Source organism: Ornithorhynchus anatinus, chromosome 15 (assembly GCF_004115215.2).
Source record: "Ornithorhynchus anatinus isolate Pmale09 chromosome 15, mOrnAna1.pri.v4, whole genome shotgun sequence".
NCBI lineage: Eukaryota > Metazoa > Chordata > Mammalia > Monotremata > Ornithorhynchidae > Ornithorhynchus > Ornithorhynchus anatinus.
In genome coordinates this window covers 275,229-298,294 of record NC_041742.1, presented here as the reverse complement: position 1 = coordinate 298,294, position 23,066 = coordinate 275,229, and the positions used below count along the sequence as shown (strand labels likewise).

General features: G+C 61.3%; 1 protein-coding gene across 2 annotated transcripts; it reads left to right on the top strand.

The window, feature by feature from the left end:
* Positions 1-1,196: 1,196 nt before the first annotated feature.
* On the top strand, positions 1,197-22,972 carry PIGU (phosphatidylinositol glycan anchor biosynthesis class U). 2 transcript variants are annotated; one of them, XM_029080098.2, is made up of 12 exons: positions 1,197-1,346; positions 6,091-6,155; positions 6,956-7,015; positions 8,169-8,231; positions 10,246-10,355; positions 11,028-11,128; positions 12,826-12,923; positions 15,274-15,428; positions 17,126-17,269; positions 19,746-19,870; positions 21,633-21,775; positions 22,243-22,972. In XM_029080098.2, exons 1-12 carry the CDS (start codon positions 1,217-1,219, stop codon positions 22,354-22,356), a joined length of 1,308 nt encoding a protein of 435 aa, XP_028935931.1. In that variant the 5' UTR covers positions 1,197-1,216; the 3' UTR covers positions 22,357-22,972. The 2 variants fall into 2 exon arrangements, with proteins under 2 accessions (XP_028935931.1, XP_028935932.1); XM_029080099.2 differs by having other exon boundaries at positions 19,777-19,870; positions 22,243-22,329.
* Positions 22,973-23,066: the final 94 nt, after the last annotated feature.

Genomic DNA, 23,066 nt, shown 5'->3' with positions numbered 1-23,066 from the left:
CGTTAGGCCCGGGGGCACGGGGAGGGGGAAGTGTGTGAGTCCCGGGGGGCAGGGGAAGGCATTCTGTGCTCCGGTTCCTCCTGAGGCCGGGGCTTTTGTCGGCCGGGGCCAAAGTCCATTTCCGCAGGTGCCTGGGCCGGCGCCAAGGCGTCCGTGGAGTCGGAGTCGGCCGGGGCCCCTACACAATCTCCGTTCCTGGGTCAGGGGAGGGGCCTTTTTACAGTAACATGCGATCCAATTCGCTAGAATTGGCAGCTCCTCGAGGGCAGGCCCGGTCTTTCGTCATTCTCTCCCCCGTCGATCGATCGCATCTATTGAGGGTTACTGAAGCCCCGTGGCTTAGTGCTAAGAGCCCCGGGCTTGGGAGTCAGAGGTCATGGGTTCTAATCCCGGCTCCCTCACGTGTCAGCTGGGTGACCTGGGCCCAGTCACTTCACTCTTCTGGGCCTCAGTTCCCTCATCTGGAGCATGGCTCCATGGCAAGAGCATGGGCTTGGGACCCAGAGGTCGTGGGTTCTAATCCCGGCTCCGCTGCTTGTCGGCTGGGTGACTTTGGGCGAGTCACTTCCCTTCTCTGGGCCGCAGTTCCCTCATCTGTAAAATAGGGATTAACTGTGAGGCTCACGTGGGACGACCTGATGACCCTGTACCTACCCCGGCGCTTAGAACGGTGCTCGGCACGTAGTGAGCCCCTAACAAATACCAGCATGGGACTTGGGAGTCAGAGGTCATGGGTTCTAATCCCAGTTCCGCCGCCTGTCAGCTGTGTGACTTTGGGCAAGTCACTTCTCGGGGCCTCAGTTCCCTCATCTGTAAAATGGGGATGAAGATGGGAGCCTCACGTGGGACAACCTGATCACACTGCATCTCTCCCAGCGCTTAGAACAGTATTCGGCACACAGTCAGCGCTTAACAAATACCAACATTATTATTAGGAGTTGACGGTGGGGGGGGGGGGGGGGGGGGGAGGGGGGAAGGGGGGCTCGGTCGCCCCCCTGCGGCCGCGAGGCGCAGCGCCGCTTCCGGCAAACGCCCCCGCCGGTCCGCAGCGGGCTAAGATTGTCCTTCGGGGGCTCCCGTAGTCCGGCGCGCGGGCTTGTGGGAATGGTAGTTTTTCCCGAGCGCGGCCGTGGCGGGGGAGGGGGGAGAGGGGGGTTGTGGCGCATGCGCGCCGCTGCTTCCCTCCCCGCCGGGGTCCCGGGCGCCCGGCGCTAAGATGGCGGCTCCCTTGGGCTCGGTGCTGGTGGCCGCCGTGACGGTGCGGGCGGCCCTGTTCCGCTCCAGCCTGGCCGACTTCATCTCCGAGCGGGTGGAGGTGGGGTCCCCGCTCAGCGCCTGGAAGCGAGGTGAGCCCGCCGGGGGCGCTCCGACTCCGGGCCCCAACCCACGGCCCTGCCTGCGCGGGGAGGGGCCGGGCCCGGGACCTCACACATTCATTCAGCCATTCACTCGTTCCTTCACTTCTTTATTCCTTCATTCATTCACTCCCTCCTTCATTCATTCACTCCCTCCTTCATTCACTCCCTCCTTCATTCACTCCTCCATTCATTCACTCCTTTATTCACGCATTCACTCCCTCCTTCATTCATTCACTCATTCGTCCACTCATTCATTCATCCATTCGCTCATTCATTCCTTCCTTCACTCCAAGATGTTCTTCCCCTTGACGCTGTTTAGTGCCATCGTTCTCGTCTGTCCGTCTCCCCCGATTAGACCGTAAGCCCGTCCAACGGCAGGGACTGTCTCTATCTGTTGCCGACTTGTTCATCCCAAGCGCTTAGTACGGTGCTCTGCACATAGTAAGCGCTCAATAAATACTATTGAATGAATGAATTCATTCATCCACTCCTTCATTCATTCACTCCTCCATTCATTCACTCCTCCATTCACTCACTCCTTCATGCATTCACTCATTCATCCACTCATTCATTCATTCACGCCTTCATTCATTCACTCCATTCATTCCTCCACTCACTCATTCATTCTTTCATCCATTCACTCATTCATTCCTTCACTCCTTCACTCACTCCATTCATTCACTCATTCATCCACTCACTTATTCATTCATTCATCCACTCACTTATTCATTCATTCATTCATCCATTCACTCATTCATTCCTTCACTCCATTCATTCATTCCTTCACTCCTCATTCATTCACTCCTTCATTCACTCATTCACTCACTCCATTCATTCACTCATTCATCCATTCATTCATCCATCCATCCATTCACTCATTCATACCTTCACTCCTCCATTCATCATTCACTCCATTCACTCTGTTTATTCATTCCTTCCTTCCTTCCTTCATTCACTCCTTCATTCATTCACTCATTCATTAATTCACTCATTCATTCATTCATGCAGTCATATTGATTGAGCGCTTACTGGGTGCAGAAGCTCAGGACTAAGCGCTGGGAATGGACAGTTGGGCACCAGATAGAGACCGTCCCTGCCCAACGACGGGCTCATGGTCTAAACTGGCAGGGAGGGAAGTAGGCCCTTATTCATTCATTCATTCATTCATTCATTCACTCATTCATTCACTCATTCAATTGTATTTATTCAGTGCTTACTAGGTGCAGAGCCCTGGACTAAGCGCTGGGACTGGACAATTGGGCACCAGGTAGAGACCGTCCCTGCCCGAAGACGGGCTCACGGTCTAAACTGGCAGGGAGGGAAGGAGGACCTCATTCATTCGTTTATTCATTTACTCATTCAATCATTCATTCATTCATTCAATTGTATTCAGTGCTTACTGGGTGCAGAGCACTGGATTATGCACTGGGACTGGACAACTGGGCACCAGATAGACACCGTCCCTGCCCAACGACAGGCCCTCGGTCTAAACTGGCAACGAGGGAAGGAGGACCTCATTCATTCATTCACTCATTCATTCATTCACTCATCCATTAATTCAGTTGTATATTGAGTGCTTACTGGGTGCAGAGCCCTGGACTAAGCGCTCTGGGTGGACATTTGGGCACCAGATAGAGACGGTTCCTGCCCAGCGACGGACTCACGGTCTAAACAGGCAGGGAGGGAAGGAGGACCGCATTCATTCATTCACTCGTTCATTCATTCACTCACTTGCTCATTCATTCAGTTGTATTTATTGAGGGCTTACTGGGTGCAGAGCGCTGGGAATGGACAATTGGGCACCAGATAGAGACCGTCCCTGCCCAGTGACGGGCTCACGGTCTAAACAGGCAGGAAGGGAAGGAGGAGCTTATTCATTCATTCATTCATTCATTCAATTGTATTTCATGCAATAGTATTTATTGAGCGCTTATTCTGTGCAGGAGCACTGGACCAAGTGCTCGGAATGGACAATTGGGCACTGGATAGAGACCGTCCCTGCCCAGTGCCGGGCTCACAGTTTTCATCCCCAATTTACAGATGAGGGAACTGAGGCCCAGAGAATAATAATAATAATAACGTTGGTATTTGTTAAGCGCTTACTATGTGCAGAGCACTGTTCTAAGCGCTGGGGTAGACACAGGGGAATGAGGTTGTCCCACGTGGGACTCACAGTCTTCATCCCCATTTTCCAGGTGAGGAAACTGAGGCACAGAGAAGTGAAGTGACTTGCCCACACTCACACAGCTGACAAGTGGCAGAGCCGGGATTCGAACTCATGACCTCTGACTCCAAAGCCCGGGCTCTTTCCACTGGGCCGTGCTGCTTCTCTAATGAAGTGACTTGCCCAAAGTCATCCATCTGACAAGGGGCGACGCCGGGATTAGAACCCGCGACCTCTGACTCCCAAGCCCGACTTTCGGCCGGGTTTTCTTGCATTCCGGGTGCATCCGCAGCCACAGGCTTCTTGACCTTCCAGCTTCATATGTGCCCGGTGGGAGGCGGCCCGGGGAACCCCGTCCCCCTCCCAGTTGATAGTTTATTTCCCTGTCCTTCCGCCAGAGGCAACTCCAAGAACCGTGAAATCGGCAGTTCACTTTGATTCATTCATTCTCTCATTTAATCATATTTATTGAGTGCTTACTGTGTGCAGACCACTGTACATAAGGTCATGGGAGAGGACAATGCAACAATAGACAGATTCCCTGCCCACAACAAGCTTACGGCTTAGAGGGGAAGACAGACATTAATGTGTATAAACAAATAAGTGAATAAACTACATATATGTCAGCGAAGGCCTCTTGGAGGAGATGTGCTTTCAGTAAGGCTTCAAAGTGAAGGGGAATAATTGTCAGATTGGAGGAGGGAGGGCATTTTCCTGCCAGAGGCGGGACACGGGCGAGGGGTCAGCGGCGAAATAGACGGGGTGGAGGAAGAGCGAGGAGGTTAGCGTTAGAGGAGCAAAGTTTGCAGGCGGGGTTGTGTTAGGAGAGTAGGGCGGTGAGGTGGGAGGGGGTGCAAGGTGATTGCTTTGAGCCAAAGATGAGGAGTTTTCGTTTGATGCGGAGGTCGATGGGAGTGTTTTGAGGAGCGGGTGACGTGTCCTGAACGTTTCTGTAGAAAAATGACCCGGGCAGCAGAGTGAAGTGTGGACTGCACATAGTAAGCGCTCAGTAAATACTATTGAATGAATGAATGACTGGAGCGGGGAGAGACGGGAGGCTGGGAGGTCGGCCAGGAGGCCGATAGAGTGATTGAGGTGAGATAGGAAAAGCGATCGTATTAACATGTTAGCAGCTTGGACGGAGGAGGAGAGGATGGATTTTAGCGACGCTGTGAAGGTGGGACCGACAGAATTTAGTGCCGGATTGATTAGGTGGGTTGAATGAGAGAGGAGTCGAGGACAGCGCCAAGGCTGTGGGATCGCGAGACGGAAAGGATGGCGGTGCAGTCTACAGCGGTGGGAAAGCCGTGAGTCGGACAGGGTTTGGGTGGGAAAGTGAGAGATCCGTTTTGGACCTGTTAAGCTTGAGGTGACGGGAGGACATGCAAGAAGAGGTGACACCTCCCTCCAAGGGCCTCTTGCTCAATAATGGCAGCGGGCAGGGAGGTCCGGGGTCGGGGGCGGCGAGGGGCAGAGAGGGCACGGTCGCCCGCCGCAGTGAGGGCGTTCTTAGGCGTGGAGAGGGTTAGAGTGAGGGTTTGGAGGGGTGGCCGTCCGGTGAGACTGAGCCGCCTCGCCCGGGAAGGGCTCTGTCCGGAGACTTCCTAGTGGGGAAAGACACGGGACCTCATGCCGGGGGCGCACCTTGGTTTTGTTGCCACGTTAAGGCGCGTGGAGTTAAGCGGGACGCTCGGAGCCGAGTCCGTCAGGCCCGGAGCTCCCCGACAGTAGGACTCTTACTGCGGCGTCCAGCGCGGTGCTCTGTACACGGTAGGCTGCCGTTAGACGCTCAGTACGCACCCAAGCTCGACTGACCGGTCGTGTCGTGTCTCTGGCCCCGTATATCCTCCATTCTGCCTCCCACGGAGCCCTCCCCTCGACCCCTGACTCCTCTCTGTGCGTGACGGGCGGACACGTGCGCCCTCCCCCACTGCTGTGGACGAGGGGAGACCTCGGGTCTCTTGGGGCTTAGGTAGGTTGGCACCGGTGAGGGAGAGTGGCCCGGAGCCCTGGGGCCCTCAGGCTGCCGGCTCCTGGGTGGGATCCTCGGGGGTCCCCCCAGGGTCACAGTCGTCCTGGAAAAATCTCCGTCTGATGTGTTCGGTGCCTCGCTGCCCAGTTTAGTTGGGTTCAGAAGTACTGGGCTGGTCACTCAATTATTCTTGGGCCAGCCCCCGCGGCCACTGGCTTGGTCGTGGACTGGGCATTTATTCTCCCCCGTCATCCGGTCCACTCAGTACAGTTGGAAGACGCGACGGAGCCCTCGGAGCTAGCGGTCAAACGGGCAGTGCTGCTCCGGGCCCAGAGCCGGCCTGCCCCGTCAAGTCAGGGCTGTCCGGGAAGCGCTCCCCGCCCTCACGTCGCTTCGTGTTCGAGGAGGACGGGCGCTCGTGATCTGTGCTCACACCCGGTCCGGTCCCCCCGGGACCCCCCAAGTTGGGTTGGGCTCGTCTCTCTGGGGCGTTGCTAGGCTCGGTCCAGGGCCTCGGGGTGTGCGTGGGGTCGGAGGGAGGGAGGGGGAACAGAGTCTCGGCTCTCCGATGCATCTGGGCGGGTCTTGTTTTGCAGTGGTCGAAGGCCTGTCCCTGCTGGACCTGGGCGTGTCTCCGTACTCCGGAGCCGTGTTTCATGAAGTGAGTGTCCTCCTGCCTCGCCACTTCCTCCCGGGGGCCCGAGCGCGGTTGCCCGGGCCCGTTGACACCGCCTCACGGGAGCACAGTTGGCCGTGCCTGCTGGTGCCGCCTCGCGAGAGCGTGGTCTACTGTGCCTGTCCGATGCCACCTCGCGAAAGGGCAGTCGGTCATGCCAGTCTGTCTGACGCCGCCTCGCGAGAGGGTGGACCCAGGCTACAGCCAAGAAAACAGTGGAAATTCCACTGGGGAGGGTTTTATGCATTGAACCGGCTCTCGGCGGGCAGTGTGGCCGTGGCAGGGGAGGCAGCTGTTCCCTGGGGGTAGATCCACGAGGCCCCCTCCCGCCCGCCCTCCTCCCTCCGTGCCCCCGCTCCCGTCGGAAGCGGTCGGCCCCCGCCGAGTTGTGAAGGTGCCGGCGTAACAGCCCACGAGAACCACGAGGGAGACGGCTGGAGATGGTGCCAGGGTCGGCGGCGGGGCCCACACAGCCCGGCACGGTCCGGCCCCAAGTAGCGGCGGGGCCCGCTTGGTTTGCTTCCCGAGGCAGGTTCTTGTTCCGATGGGGCTGGCGGGACCCCCCGCTTCGGTCTCTGAGCCGATTCCGCCGTACCGGGGTCTCCCAAGCACTTGATACAGTTCGGCAGATAGTAAGCACTCAATAAATACCACCGATGGATCGATCCCACGCCGGGGGGTAGGGTCGGGGCAGAAGGAATGGGCCACTCGAATGCCTTCGTCGTCTAGTTCCGAGTGCCGGTCGGCTTGGATCTCATCTCTGGTTTTGTCTTTTCCACCTGCAGACCCCACTAATGATATACCTCTTTCATTTCCTGGTCGACTACGCCGAGTTGGTGTTCATGGTAAGTTTCCCATTTAAAAAGTCACTTTAACCGGGTTTGAGAGTTCTCGGGGTCACCAGCGCCGAGCAGTCCTGAGCGCCTGCCACGTGCAGAGCGTGCAGCGTACGGAGGATTTAGAAGACATCCCCTCTGCCCTCAAGAAGCTTAGGGTCGAGCGGGGCAGATGGACACTGAAGTTGCAGATGGGCAAAGAATAGGGTCTGTGAGATGGGTATTTAAGTGTCACCGGGGCAGTGGTGACTTAAGTGTGTAGATGTTTTGGAAGAGTTGGAGCATCATTTGGAAGGGAACTAGGGTGGGGAGATGGGAGATGACTCGAGGACGTCTTCCAGGAGCAAGGGGTATTCCCAGTGGGCTTCGCCGGGGGGAGGAGCAACCCGGGGTTTGCTGGATGAGGAGCGGGGAGAGTTCCGGCCAAGGTGGGGCGAGATACAGGTTGGACAGTCTCATAAGGGCAGTCCTACCTGCTTCCCGACTGGTTGGGTGCCCCGCAAACCCCTCCCAGGGTGATTTAGAGACGGTTCCGCTCTGCAAGGGAGCCGTCCCCGCCCCAGCAGCTCCGTTCCGAGCCGGGGAGGGTCCGACGACCCGTCCCCCCCTCTTCCTTTTCCCCACTGCCTCCGCCAGAGTTTAACCCGGCTGGTCACGGAGGAGGGGCCGGCCTTCGGTCCCCCGTCCCCGGGCCTGACCTCCTCCTCACTCACTGCTTTGGGGTCTGGTTCCCGGGATCTGCGTATCTGTGGGTGTGTGCGTGCCCGTGAGTCCAAGTGGGCGTGCACTTGGCTTTGCTTTGGTCTGGGATTCTGGGCAGTGGGCCCCACACCCCTCTCCCCTTGTAGGTGCAGGTTGTGGGTGGGCCTCTGCCCCAGCCTTTCTGGAGCTGCCGGACCTCACGTCCTGGTTCCTCGAGCCTCTCCCCTACCCTCGCGGACGGACCGCCGCAGGGGTTTCCGGAGCCCTTCCGCCGGGGTGGTCCGGGAGCCCCGACTGCGGTTGGCGAGGGTTGGCCACGTGCCCTAAAAGCCTCTGGGGGCCGAGGGGAGTCCCACCTGGGATTGTGGCGGGGCAGCAGCTTCCCGTGGTCCCCCGGTTTCCCCGCAGGGTCCGCCTCGTTACCGGTCTCCTTCACCGCCCTGTTCTCTTCTCCCCAAAGGCAACGGATGCGCTCACTGCCGTGGCCCTCTACATGGCCATCCAGGACTTCAACAGGGGGGTGGTGAGTAGTGCTGGCGGATCGACGCCTCCCTCACCCCCAACCTGTTCTCGTCCTTCACCGAGAGCCCGGCCGGCCCCGCCGGCTCAAGTGGTGGGGGCTCGGTGGGCGGAGCAGAGCAGCCGGGGCGCCCGCCGCACACGGAGGCCGGCAGCTGAAGGGGGCCCCGTCGGGGCGGGGGCGGGATTGTAGTGGCGTGAGCGAACGGGGAGCGAATAGAGCTCATCTTGCTGCTGAACCCCGGGCCAAGCACCCGGAGTAGCCGTGGAGCCTCGGTAGCTGAGCGCTCAGGAAGCCCATCCACAGAGAAGCGACGGGGGTCCCCACCCTTGAGGCGTTTCCGCTCCGACCTGCCTCCCTTCTCTCACGGTTCCACATTCTCCACTCCCGGGAGTCCGACAGTAAGGTGGTGCCCGGGCATCCCGGCCGGTGTTGTGCCCCCTGGCCTTGGAGGTCAGGGACCGTGTCCTGGGACTTTCTAGCCCTCTCCCAGGTGCCTAGCGCGGTGCTCTGCACACAGGAGGTGCCCAGAAGACACCGACCGTTGATGGGTTCCCCGGGCAGTCACCCCCATCCTGCTGGGATGGGTTTTGAGTTAGAGATGGCGCCGCATCCAGCTAGAGCGGGCTGTGGCCCGTTGGGGGTGTCTCCGAGGACGCCCGGCCGCGAACGTGGCCGTGCCGGTTTCGCCCATATGCTGGTGCGGGGGAACGACTGTCGTTTGGCCTCCCCAGCCCGGAAGCGGTTTGCTCGTCCCCTTGCGGAGGTCGGTCCTTTGGAATGGCAGAAACAGAGTAGACTCAGCCGTAGGGAGGGTGGTCTGGGAGGGAGAGCAGGAGTCCTATGCCCATTTCACGAAGGAGGCAGTTGAGGACCAGAGAGGTTTGGTGATTTGCCCCGACTGACAGGGCGGCGGGCCGAAGGCAGGGCCGAGCCTAGAAACTGGGTCTCCCGACTCCCGGGTCCATTCGCTATCCACCGGCCCAGCTGCCTCCCCGAAGGAATGGGTGGATTTCTCGTTGGCCAGAGTGAACTGACCTGAAAGGCCGTTTGACCGGTCGTCGCTGATGACCCCAGTGCCGTGAAATCAGTCGATCGGCAGTCAGTGGTATTTCTTGAGTGCTTACTGCGTGCGGAGCACTGCGTTAAGTGCTTGGGCGAGTACAGTACAGCAGAGTTGGAAGACACGTTCCCTGCCCATAACTAGCTTACAGTCAGCTCAGTGGTGTGCTGTGGTGGTGGATCTTTTCCGTTAGCTCCCCGGTGGCCTGGGCCCGAGAAGTGATCTGCCGCACCTGGCAGGCAAGGAGGGGTGTCCGTCCGTCAGATGCCCTCGGGACCGGAGACTGTCCAGGTTGGCCCGTCGGGTCCTGGGGCATCTGGGGTCGGATTCTTTCCAAGCGTGGTCCCGGAGCCGGTTGGACGGTGGGGCCCCGTGAGCTCTGGGGTGCCCGGCGTTCCACAGGTAGGACTGAGGCTCGCTCCCATCCGCGGCTGCTGACGGACCTGAGCCCGGCGGGCCTTGGTGTGGAAACCCCAGATGGGCCATCTGGTGAAGGGAGGGGCCGCAGCCGTGTCCCTGCCTTTCCCCGTGGAACGATTCCCAGGATGGCATCGGCCCGGATGTTGGGACCACTCCTGGGAATTTGACGCGTGGGCGCCCTGGAACGGGTAGTCGCGGGGAGGTGGGGCGGGCGGCACTGGGGGTCGACCCGCCTGCCGTCACCCGGGGAGATGATCATCTTCTCGGCTGGAGGATTCCCAGCTCCCGACGTGCGGCTCGACTCTGAGCCGGCACCTTGCCCGGCTGCCCAGCGGTCCCGGGCGGGGCTGGGACACCTCCCCGGCCTTTGTCTCCTCCCCCCCGCTTGCTCTCCCCACCCCCCGACCGCCCACGTGAACCCGGGACCCTGCGTCCCCTGGCTGTGGATGGGCCTCGAACGGGAGGCCCAGGGCAGCTCGGCGGACCCCGCTCGCCCGTCCTGATGGTTCATGACCCGTTTGGTCCCTTGACCAGTTTAAGAAACAGAAGCTTCTCCTGGAGCTGGACCAGTTTGCCCCAGATGTGGCGGAGCTCATCCGGACCCCCTTGGAGATGCGCTACATCCCCCTCAAGGTGGCCCTGTTGTGAGTACCCCCGGGGGCATGGGGGTGCGGGGGCTGGAGAAGAGGGGCGCGGGGGTGGCCCCGGCTAGAGGGAGACTCGATCCTCGTGTCTCCGCCGGCCCACCTGGACAGGCCCCTTCTCCCGGTTAAATCCCGCTTCAACCGCGAAGCAGCGTGTCTTAGGGGAAAGAGCGTGGGCTTGGGAGAGGTCGTGGGTTCTAATCCCGGCTCCGCCACTCGTCTGCCGCGTGACCTTGGGCAAGCCACTTGCCTTCTCTGGACCTCAGTTACCTCATCTGTAAAATGGGGATTAAGACTGCTTATCTCGTATCTATCCAGCGCTTAGGACAGTGCCTGGCACGTAATAAGCACTTAAAAAATGCTATCATTATTATTAACGCTTCTCCCGGTCCTGCGCTTCAGTTGTATCGCCCAGTCCTGCTCCCCTTGTGGGAAAGGGCCAGTCGCAGGATCTTGTTTCTGCTACTAAGCCGGCGTCCGTGCACCGGAACGCGGTCAGTAGCCCCCTCTTTTCCTTGGTGTGAGCAGGAGAGCTGAGCGGGGTGAAGGTGGGTGAACCTCCGGGCCGGGCAGCGTCGGGGCTGGCTCCCTGGTCCCCCGGCCCCCCGACCCTTGGCTCCGGTGTTAAGAGTGGTGTGTGGAGTTCGTCTCTCCCTCTCTCTTCCCCTACAGCTATCTCTTCAACCCATACACCGTGCTGTCTTGTGTGGCCAAGTCCACGTGTGCCCTCAACAACACCCTGATCGCGTTCTTCATCTTAGCCACCGTGAAGGGTGAGCCCCCGGGGAGGGTCTGGTCCGGCTCCGCCAAGCTTCGTGCCCGACCGGATTCGAGCTGGATGCTTTCTGGCCAGTGCGCTTCTGGGTCACAGGGCGGCTTCGGTACACACGGTTGTCGGAGCTGCGCGGCACGTCCCGGAGTTTGGGTGGCCGGGAAGGCCACCGATGGCTTCGCTGGACGGGATCCTGCGGCAGAGGGAGATGGGCATTGGAAATCCAGTAGAAATTCAGCTGTGGTCATAATAGTAGCGCGTTAGGAATGCCCGCTACATTTATCGGGTCACTGAGGGAGAGTCACAGATGGAGAGAGAAGAGTCAGAAGTGTTGGATAGTTCCTTCATGCGCTCATTCAGGCGTATTTATTGAGTGCTCGCTGTGTGCAGAGTACTAAGTGCTTGGGAGAGTACAACAATAAACAGACGTATTCCCTGCCCGGAATAAGCCTACGATCTGGGACGGGGAGACGGACATCAAGACAAATAAATAAAATTACAGACGTGCACATAAGTGGTGTGGGGCTGGGAGGGGGAAGAACAAAGGGAGCAAGTGAGGGTAACACAGAAGGGAGTGGGAGACGAGGAAAGGTGTGGCTTAGTCTGGGAAGGCCTGTGGGAGACGCGCCTTCAATAGGCTCTGAAGGGGGCTAGAGGAATTGTCTGTCGGGTTTGAGGAGGAAGAGCTTTCAAGGCCAGAGGCAAGACGCGGGCTAGGGGTTGGTCGCGAGATAGGTGAGATCAAGGGCCAGCGAGAAGGATAGCACTAGAGGAGCGAAGTGTGTGGGCTGGGTCGTAGAAGGAGAGAAGCGAGGTGAGGTGGGAGGGGGCGAGGTGGTGGAGGGCTTTAAAGCCAATGGTGAGGAGTTTTTGTCGGATAGGGATGTGGATGGGCAACCACTGGAGTTCTTTGAGGAGCGGGGTGACACGTCCAGAACATTTTTGTAGAGAAACAAACCGGGCAGCAGCGTGAAGTCTGGACCGGAGTGGGGAGAGACGGGAAACTGGGATGTCAGCAAGGAGGCCGATGCCGTGATCCAGGAGGGACAGGATGAGTGATCGTATTAACGTGCTAGCGGTTTGGTTGGAGAGGAAAGGGTGGATCTTAGCGATGTTGTGAAGGTGGGACTGACAGGAGTTAATGATGGAATGAATATGTGGGTGGAGCGACAGAGAGGAGTCAAGGGTGACGCCAGGGTTACGGGTTTTACGAGACAGGAAGGATAGTGGTGCCGTCTACAGTGATGGGAAAGTTGGGCGGACAGGTTTTGGGTGGGAAGATAAGGGGCTCTGTTTTGGATGTGTTAAATTTGAGGTGGAGGGATGACCTCCAAGTAGAGAGGCCCGGAAGGCAGGAGGAGATGCGAGACTTCGGAGAAGGAGAGAGTGCCGGGACCTGGCAGGGCATAATCCGTGATGGAGAGGGAAGAGTCGGGGGTGTCGGGTAGTCCGTGCTGGGGCGTGAGGGGAGAATTGGGGGTTTGGGACGAGCCGTGCTGGATCACTCAGGGCGAGATGGGGATGTCGGTTGATCTGAAGAGGATCAGGCGGTTGATCGGAGAATCGCTGTCCCTGTGGGAGCCGGCCGGCTGGCCCGGAGGGAGCGTCGGCGCCGATGCTTCTGGACGGGTGTAGGGTGTCCACGCTCTCTGTCTCCGGGCCGGCCCGCTCAACGACGGTGTTGTTTCCGTTCCACAGGAAGCGCCTTTCTCAGTGCCGTCTTCCTGGCCCTGGCCACCTACCAGTCCTTGTACCCGCTGACGCTGTTCGCACCCGGACTACTCTACCTTCTCCAGGTAGCCTTCCCTGGCTAGCAGGCCATGGCGGGGCTGGGCGGGGGGCTGCGGGGAGGGGTGAAGGAGGACGGCGGACATCTGGGGGCCCAGCGGATGGGGGGAGAGGGACACTGTACGAGCTGCATCTGCAGGCAGTGGACTGCTTGAACCGTGGGGAAAGGGAGCGGAAGGGAACATCTGGCGAGCATCTAGCTGGTAGTGAAGGAAGGTTTCCCAGCCTCGCCTGAGGTCTCCCCCCCCCCCCCCCCCCGGGGAACAGGACCGGCCGGCCGCTGCGGACTGGGCCCGGGGGGAGCCCCTTTCCTTCCCCCCGGCTCTGTCTGTGGTTGTGGCGTCGGCCGGCGTGGGAGATGCTGAAGGGACCCCCGGCTGTGGGCTTCCGAGCCGGGGAGGGTGCGGGCGATGTCACGGACCGCTCTGGGAAGACCAGGAGGAGGAAGAGGAGCGGGTTTAGGGGAGGCAGTAAGAGGAACGGGATGGCCTAGTGGAATGACTCGAGTCCGGGAGTCAGAGGCCCCGGGTTCTAGACCCTGCTCCGTCACTCGTCTACCGTGTGATCTTGGGTAAGTCACTTAACCTCTCTGTGCCTCGGTTCCCTCATCTGCAAAAATGGGGATTAAGACCGTGGGGCAGAGATTGGGTCCAACCCGATTATCTTGTATCTGGTCCAGTGCTTAGTACAGTGCCCGGCACGTAGTAAGGGCTTAACAGAAACCATTAAAAAAAAAAATCAAATTGGCCCGGTCCCTATCTTGAGGGCGCCCAGGCTCGTGAAGGGAAGGGAACGGATAGACGTAAAGGGCCAAGTGCTGCGTGAGGGAAAGGAGCTCCAGCACGGCAGACCCGCGAGTACGTGAAGGCAGAAGGAGCCAACGTCTTGCTTATGGTCCACATCTCCTGGTTCCAGCAGAGGCTGCTCTCCCAGTTTGTGGATCCGCAGCTACTCGTGGACGATCGGGCTGGCAGCAAAACTGGGAAACACGGGGGGTCGGGGTGCCAGCGAGGCGGGGGCAGGGCTGGAGGTCCGGCCCTTTGTACCAGGCGGGCACCCGAGCCCGGGCAGCAGGCAGCCTCTAGGAAACGGAACTGAACCGGCCCCTCTTCCCGAAGGGAAGAGTCGGGCGAAGAGGGAGGTTGGGTAGTCTCCAGCCAGACGATCAGGAGCCGTTTGGTGGGTCCCGACGGGGTCCGTGACGGGTTCCAGTACGGTGGGCGGCCCTGTCCGTTGACCTCTTCTGGTCTGCTTGCGTCCCGGGCTGCCCTACTGGGCTGACCCTTGGCCCTTGCCCCTAAGTGTGGGCTCCCGCCCTTCCCTCCCTCGGAAGGCTCTTCGGAAAAATGCTGAGGGATGACCTCCCTCCCCTGTCGCTGGTTGGCAGAGTTTTCCAGGGCATTCCTGGGGTCCCTGATACCTGAAAGCTCAGGGTACCGCTGCTGGTTAATGCCAAAAGTAGGAAGTAGTTTCTGGAGTGTGCTGATTTGGGGCTAGGAGGATGGAAGTCTAGGGAGGTGCGGGGGAACCTACAGCCTGGAGATGGCACGATCATGGGAGTCAGAAGGTCGTGGTTTCTAATCCCGGCTCTGCTACTTGTCCCATGTGTGACTTTGGGCAAGTCACTTCACTTCTCCGTGCTCAAGTTACCCCCTCTGTCAAATGGGGATTGAGACTGGGACCCCCATGTGGGACAGGGACTGTGTCCAAAGCGATTTGCTTGTGGCCACCCCGGCGCTTAATTCAGTGTCTGGCACATAGTAAACACTTCATAGATACCGTAATGGTTATTATTATTATCAGTGAGCGTGTAACTGCTTTTGCACCACCCGGGGACCCAAGGGCACCATCATCAGCAACGATTGTATTTCTTGACACTGTACTGAGCACTTGGGAGAGTTGGTAGACGCACCAGGAGCTCAGCTTGCCCGGGTCAGCCCCCAAGCTGCGGTCTTGGGGTGAGATTCGTTTTCAAAGTAGAATCTCTGGCCCCGCTCCAGAAGCCCTTGGCCTCGGGCTGGCTGGATGGAGGAGAAGCAGGTCTCCCCGCTCAGCTCCGCGGAGAGGCAGGGGATAAGACGCCCTGCGCTGTCGGGGCAGCGGCTCGTTTTTATTTTTGTTGGGTTTGGATTTTTAATGAAATGAGTTAAGCACTTCCTACGTGCCATGTCTTCCCGGGGCACCCGGCGGGGCCGGAATTGTTCCGAGTCCTCGGAGTCAGCTTCCCCGGTGGGAAGACCATCCAACCCCTCCGCCTCCGCCGCCTGTGAGGGAGGGGGTCGGGGTGCCGCCCTGTCGCCGTTGTGGGGTGCCGTGGGGCCCCCCTCCCTCTCTGACCTGGTTTATGTTTTCCTCCAGCGACAGTACATCCCCGTGAAATTGCAAAGCAAAGCGTTGTGGCTCTTCACGGGCCAGTACGCGGTGATGTACGTGGGGAGTCTCCTGGTGATCATCTGCCTGTCCTTCTTCCTCCTCAACTCCTGGGATTTCATCCCAGCCGTGTACGGTTTTATGTGAGTAGTTCCGGCTCGCCGTGGCGATGGGCGGGACACCGGCCGGTCTGCCCCACCGTGTGCAGCGGAGCGCTGAATTGAGAGCTCCGGGGAGCGCAGTAGAACCGAAAGATCCACCCCCGTCCTCGGGAAGCCTAACGTGTGGCCAGACTAGCTTAGGAAAAATCGTTCGGGGATGGGGACGGCGTCTGATTGGCAGGAGGCCCTGAAAGACCCTCCGCTCTCTCTTCGCGCGGCGCTCGGGTACCAGTTGCTCGATTGAAGCGGAGGTGAAGGGGAGCTTCCCGGTTGCCAGCTAGCCGGCCTCTTTATGAAATCCCCCTGGGACCAGCCCTTTCGGCAGCCCCCGTCAGCCCTGAACCCCTGCTGAGACAGCATCAGCTAGGCCTGCTGCAACCATCAGAGCCAGAAACTGAAGGGGAGTGAAAGTCCCACCCCCCTGGGAGGAGGGATTTCCGTCGCCCCTCGCCTGTGGGCCCCGAGTCTGGAAAATCCCAGGCCTTTTAGGAGGAGTCGAGGCGGAGTCCGCACTTGTGCCCCCCAAATCTGGAGCCAAAACTGTTGGCCTCGCCTAAACTAAATCCAAAAGAGAGGAAGCTGCCTTTTGGCCTGGAAGCAGCATGGCTCTGCGGAAAGCGCGTGGGCCTGGGAGTCAGGACCTGGCTTCTAATCCTGGCTGTGCTAAAAGCTTGCTGGGCGACCTGGGGCAAGTCCCTTCTCCGTTCCTCAGTTTTCCCGTTCTCCCTCCTACTTAGACTGTGAGCCCCGTGCGGGGCAGGGACTGCGTCCAACCTAATGGACTTTTATCTACCCCAGTGCATAGAAGAGTGTTGACACCTGGTAAACGCTTATCAAATGCCATTTAAAAAAACCCAAAACGCATACATTAAAAAAACCCTCGGGGACGGCCCCTTTTGGTCGTCAGGAGCTCGGTGAAGGTGGCTGCGAGTTGGGTGGGTTTTGATTCTTCCCATTTCCTGGGAGAGGAGGGAGTGGGGCAGAGTGGGACTGAGCAAGACGGGGTTCCCTGCAGGGGGACTGCCATGCCTCCCTACCTCCCTCATCTTTTGTCCATCACTAATTGCCAGTGGGAGCCACTGGAATTCCTTAGCTATGACCAAAAACATCATTCCAGGTTGATGTGTGTTCTTTCTTTGATTTTTCCCCGAAATGACTTGGAGGAGAGGGATGAAAGGTTTCCCATCTGCCTGACCTCCTTTGACATCTCCCCCGGAGCATCGGGCTGCCCCGCCCCACCCACCCCTCCCCCGGCCTGGTTTCAAGACCCGGAGGCCCTCTCTCCAAGTAGCCAAGACCGGCGCGAAGCTCCTTGGCCCCGACCCTTCTTTGTTTCCAACCTTCCGATCTCTAGTCGGTCAGGAGTTGGGGGCTGGTGGCTTGCTGTCCGAAAGCTGAGCCTCCCCCAGAGAGCGCGTTCTGGGGCGGTCCTCGGCCCGGTTTCTGGGTCAGTAGACAGTCCTGGTGGAGGCGCCGCTCCTCTGACCCCCGGAGCCCGCGTCCTTCTCACCGGCCCGCGCTGCCCTCCGACCTCTGCGGGAGAGGGGCCGCGGGCCTCTCGTGGGACTCGGGCTCCTCTCCGGGGGCCACCGCGGCTCTGCCGGGGATGACCGGGCCCTGGCCGAGCAACCTCACCGGTGCCGACGACCTCTGACTCCCGCCTGTGCTTTCGGTTCCAGCCTCTCCGTCCCGGACCTGACCCCAAACGTCGGCCTCTTCTGGTACTTCTTCGCGGAGATGTTTGAGCACTTCAGCCTCTTCTTTGTGTGCGTGTTCCAGATCAACGTCTTTTTCTACACCATCCCCTTGGCGGTAAAACTCAAGTGAGTCAGTCGGCAGACCTGCTGCCCTGTTTTCGCAGAAACCCTCTGGGGTCGGGCGGTCAGGGGCCCCGGCAGCCGAGCCCTTCCAAACTCCTTCCCTTCTCCCTGCTTGAGCATTGGGCCTTAACGGCCGTGGGGAGAGAGGCCTTCAGGGGAGGCCAGGGGTCATCCCGAGTCGTACATCTGGTCCCTCACCCCAGGAATCAATTCTGTGTACTGAGCACTCAATGCGTGCTCAGTAAACACTGTACTAAGCGCTTTGGAGAGTACAGTATAACAGTGTCGGTAGGCACGTGCCTTGTACACTGCGAGCTGACAGTCTAGGAGGGAAGACGGACATTACGATAAACAATTTTAGGAAACGGTCTCCGGGGCCCAGCCGAGGCTGCTATTTTCATCTCTGTCTTCTCGTTCCCTCCAAGCGTTTCTGGTTTCGAAGCTCGGAGGCTGACGTAATTAACCCCATTTTCCAGAGGAGGAAACTGAGACCGGAAGCCACCGAGCGAGACAAAACACATGGCCGCTTACAGAACCGATAGAGGGAGAAACGGCCTGGCCTTATGGAAAATGCACAGGCTTGGGAGCGAGAGGACCAGGGTTCTAATCCTGGCTCTGTCCTTGCCTACCGTGTGACCTCGAGCAAGTCACTTCACTTCTCTGTGCCTCAGTTTTTTCATCTGTACAGTAGGGATTCAGGATCTGTTTTCCCTCTTAGGCGGTGAGCCCCATGTCGGGGTCTGGGTCTCATCCGATTATCTTGGATCTTCCCCAGCACCTAGTATAGGCCTTGACACACAGTGAGCACTTAACAGACCCCACAGTCGTCATTATTAATAAGCGGTCTCTCCTGTGGGGCTCAGGCCGGGCTACGCCGACCCCCGGTCCCCACCTCGGGAACCGTTTCCCGGGTCGTAGACGGGCACCACGGACCTCTCTTGCTGGGGCATCCACCCATTTCCCTACTCCGCTCTCGGGCCGCGGACCTCCGGGAGGGCCGAGGTCCGCGTCTGCCTTACCCGGAGGGATGGGGGCCGGTGCGTCTCCGGAGATTTGGAGATGAGCGGTCTCGGAGGCCTCCTTTCCCGGCCCCCGCTCTGGCCACCGACACCCCCTTCTCATCGTCCTCCTCCAGTTCCTCTCTCTCCTCTTGCAACCCGAGGAGGCAGAGCGCAGGGCGACACTTGTATGATTTCCCTTGAGCCCCAGCTCCAGGCAGTCATTCGGTCCTATTAACTGAGCGCCTGCTGTGTGCAGACCTCTGACAGAGCCCAGTAGATACGATCCCTACCCTCAAGGAGGTGACAGTCTTAAGTGGGGAGGCAGACCCAAGCAGGAGCGAGAAAGAGAGTGTAAAGATAGGGACGTAAGTGTTCCAGGTTGAGCGGCGAGGATTACGTGGCGGTGAGAGAGGTGGCACGGAAGTGCTGAGAAAGCAGTTGGGGATGTACAGGAGGATGAGAAATGAATCGGGGAAGGCAACCTGGGGGCGATTCGATTTCCCAACATTTCCCAGCGCTCTGCTCCAGGCCGAATGTGCCCAGGGCCTCCTTGCGCCACCCCACATCCCTCCGTCCCACCCCGTTCATCCTCTGGGTGGAAGAGGTAGCAAATAACCTGAAGGAGAGAGGGCAGGGGATGGAGGGGGCGGGAAAGGACCCGGGAGGAAGAAGAGGGGAAGGGGAAAGGGAGGGGCACATAGTTGCCCCGTGACTGGTCCTGCCATTTGAATTCCAGAGGACACTTAGGAGTCACCTGATCCCCTGACCTCACTGCTCCCTGGTTCTTGCCAGCCAGGCTGCCCAGCGGGGCCGGAGAGGCCAAAATGTCCTTCCAGCCTGCAGCACCGTGACTCCACAGACCCTCTCTTACTTCCCACCCTGCTCACCCGGCCCGCCAACCCCAGTGGGGCCCTTCTCGGGTGAGGGCCGGGGCCGGCTGCGTGCCTCCCTGCCTCTAGACCGTAAACTCGTTCTGGGCAGGGAATGTCACCGTTTATTGTTGTACTTCCCCAAGCACTCTACACACAGTAAGCGCTCAATAAATGCGATTGAATGAATGATTGAATGCTGCGCCCAGGGTGGGGAGAAGCTGGGGGTCCCGGTCCCCTTCGGGTCCACGCTCCTCAGCGGGGCCGTGAATCCGTTCTCCCCCTGCAAGGAAGAGATGTGGGAACCTAGGACGGTTCCAGCTGGTCCCGGCCCCGAGTGGGCCCAGTGGTTCAGAGGGTCGCAGGAGCCGCCGCCGGGGCGGAGGCGGGGGCTGGGCCTCCGCGGGGCGTGTTGTCCGTAGAGCCGGGTGACGGCTTCGTCTTCAGTGCCCAGGGGTTGGGGCACTGGGTGGGGTTTCCCATCCTTGAAGGAGTCGCCCCGGTGGTGGGGGCCCATGGAAGGGCCCGAGAAGTAGGGCCCTGGAGCCTCGGGGCTTCTCGGAGGCCAGCCGAGCTCGGTCCCTGACGCCTCTTTTCCCTCTGCCCCAGGGAGCATCCCCTCTTCTTCATGTTCATGCAGATTGCTGTCATCTCCATCTTCAAATCGTACCCGACCGTGGGGGACGCCGCCCTCTACCTGGCCTTTCTCCCCGTGTGGAGCCACCTGTGCAGATGTAAGTCCCACCCCCCCGGCCTGGGTCCCGCCAGGGTGGAGTTGGCCGCCGGCTGGGGGTGGGGGAGGGCAGGTGGAGACGAGGGGATGCCGCGGGCGCCGCGGGTCCCGCTGCCCGGAGCCTGTGGGCGCCCGCACCCCCCGGGACTCTCGGAGGCCGGGGATCCCGGTCAGCTTCACGGGGACCCCTCCCCGTTGGGCCCCCGCGTGTGAGGGGTGAGGCCGGCCTCCCCACCCTCCGATCAGGCGTCAGCCTCGTGGCTCCGAGCGTCCCACTTTGCCAAATGAAAACAAGCCACTCCCGGGGAGGAAGTGAGGCTTGTTGTTTGGGGCCCGGCGTGCTCGGGCTTGCCTTCAACCTGCAATGCAGGAAGTGAAACCGTCTCGACTCGGAGCCCGGCTAGACCGGTGATTCCCCCACCTGTGGAGGGCAGGGCAGGCGGGTGGGTGGGCGCGCCGGTCGGCAACCGGCGGGGGGAAAGGCGCCGCGCCCGCCGCCCCGTTTCCGACCGGCCCCCCGGAGCAGAATATCCAGGAGGAGCCGCCCTTTCCCCCAGCCGCCGTCCCCGAAGTGGGCATCGGCCACCTGACCCCCGGTCTGACCTCAGGGGGATGGTTCCTGCCCATCCAACTCGTGCCGCCCGGAGCCGCCCGGTACCCCGCGAGTGGGCGGGCCGGGGGCCCGGCCTAGGCCGGCCCGCCGGCGGAGGCTTGGGGACGGACGCCTTCGAGTGTCGGAAAAACAAAGTGATTAAGCCCCGGCTCTTCCCACCCGCTCCCTATCCCCACCCCACCCCTCGGCGATGAGCCAATGGGGCGGGGTTTACGGCCACCGGACTGACGGCCGTTCTGACCTCCTGAACCTTGTCGCCCCTGTCCAGCTGTCCCTGGGAGAGCCGGGTCACACGGTCCCGCACCCGGCGGGGAATCTGGGCGGGACGCACACGGGTCGGGAGTGTGTGCGCGTGTGCGTACACGCGCACGTGTGTACTCGTGCGCCCACGTGTCTGAGGGTGAGGTCACTCGTCCGAGCGCGCCGGGGGCCGCAGCTCAGAGCGGGCTCCGGCCCGGCAGGTGCGGTCGGAGGGGCGGTCGCCACCGGGACCGCCAGCACCCCGGCCGTTGTTCTCCTCCGCCCAGCCCGCCGGGGGCTGCTCGTCCCCTCTGACAGCCGGATCCCATTCCCAGAGCAGCACGGGCAGCCGCGGGGACATCGGGCGGGAGAGGGGGAGGAGGATCCCAAAGATCACCGTCGCGGGGGTGGGAAGCCGTCAACGCACCCAGGTGCCCGTTCCACTGGGGCTTCCCCTGGTCACCCCGAGGGCCGTGGCCCTGCCGCCCGCCTCTGCCTCCTGGATGCAGACCGAGGGGCTTGGGGCGATTCCCCCCCTCTCCCCAGACCTCTGTGGTGGAGACGTGGCTGCGTTTCATTCTTGGGAACTTTCTGTCGCAGAGGCGGAGCTGGGTCTCTCTGCTGGGGTCACAGCCGGGTCCCCTCCCGGCAGAGAGGCTGCTGGCCCAACTGGACGCCGGGGTCGCAGTCAGGTCCCCTCCTGGCCGGGGGGCCGGCCGGACCGGGCACCGGGGCGGCCGGCGGGTGCCCTCCTGGCGGGGAGGCCGACCGGACCCGGCACCGGGGCGGCGACCGGGGCCCTCCCGGTCAGGAGACCGGCCGCCGGGGCCAGAGTCACGTCCCTCCCCGCCAGGGAGCGTGGTGGGCAAGTGGAGGGGTGCTAAATCCTTGGGTTTTCTTCTCGGCCCAGTTTTGCGGAACGTCTTCGTCCTCTCCTGTGTCATCGTCGTGTGCTCCCTGCTCTTCCCTGTTCTGTGGCACCTCTGGATTTACGCGGGAAGCGCCAACTCTAACTTCTATTACGCCATCACGCTGACGTTCAACGTCGGGCAGGTGAGTGACCCGGGCGGGGGTCAGGCATCGGGGTGGCCGGGTCCCCCCCGGGCGGAAGCGGTTCTCTCACGGATCCCCCCCCCCCTCGCCTGCTGATCGCCGGAGGGACTGACCCGCACCGGTCCCGGGGCGGACACCGGGCTCGTGTCGGGGGCCGAGGGAGGTCACGGAGCCCGGGAGAATGCTGACGGAGCCGGTCGGGCTGGGCCGAGACCCCCTCTCTGGAGGATTGGTGCCCGCCCGGGGCCACTGGTCTGGGAATCCTCTTCCGGTTCCGGATGCCCCGAGTCAGGAGACCCATCCGGGCCCTCGAGTTCTCCCGGGGTGTCGTGGCGGTTCGTTGGCTCGGGGCCGGGCCGTCCCCGGAGATCACTCACGGGCAGGGAGCGCCGGGATGGGGAGAAACGGCCGTGGGCCGAGAGGGCGGGGGGGCGCGTCCCCTCGCCGACCGCCTGCTGTCCACACAGATCCTGCTCGTGTCGGATTACTTCTATGCCTTCCTGCGACGGGAGTACTACCTGACTCACGGCCTGAACCTGCCCCGCAAGGACGGCGCCGAGGCCATGCTGGTGCTCAAGTAGCTCCGCCCGCTCGCCCGCCCGCCGGGATTCCGGCCAGGACCCCGGCAGGGTCGGGAGAGGAGGAGGAGGAGGAGGAGGAGGAGGAGGGGTGCCAGGCCTAGCCCTGCCCACCCATCTGTCCGGACCCTGGCCTGGTCCCCGACAGGGCTGGGGCCGGAGGAGGGGAGCCTGGCCACACGGGGCCCCTTGGACACGGTGCGGGAGGAGCCGGAGGCGGCGTGGAGGGAGGGGGCGGCGAGGCCCTCCCGCCTTGGACTGGACTGGAGTTGCGGGGGCCGGGGCTCCGCCCCCCCCGCCCCCGAGAGCTCTCTGGACCAGGCGGCCCCGCTGGGTGGGAGCCGGGCCGCCCCGGGGCCCGGCTTGGAGGGGCAGGCGGTCGAGGTCCCACCTGCAGTCCGCTCACCGGGGGCCGGCGGCTCTACTGTCTTCCCCACGTTCCCCGGCTGGGGTCCCGGCGTCCCCGTCCCTCGCGCTCCCCCCCGACCGGCATCGCCACCGTTACCCTGCCTTGAATCCTGGCAGCTGGCCTGCCCACCCTGACCCCCTGTGGGGGCGTGGCGCCCGGCCCCCCCCCTCGTCGGGGGCTGAATAAACATCCTTTCCTACTTAACGGCAACTGCAGAGCCCTCAGCGAGGCCCAGCTGGGCTGTCCTCCCCCTCCCGCCCACCGCCCCCACCCCCATCCCTCCCTTTTCCTCCCAGCGCTTCCC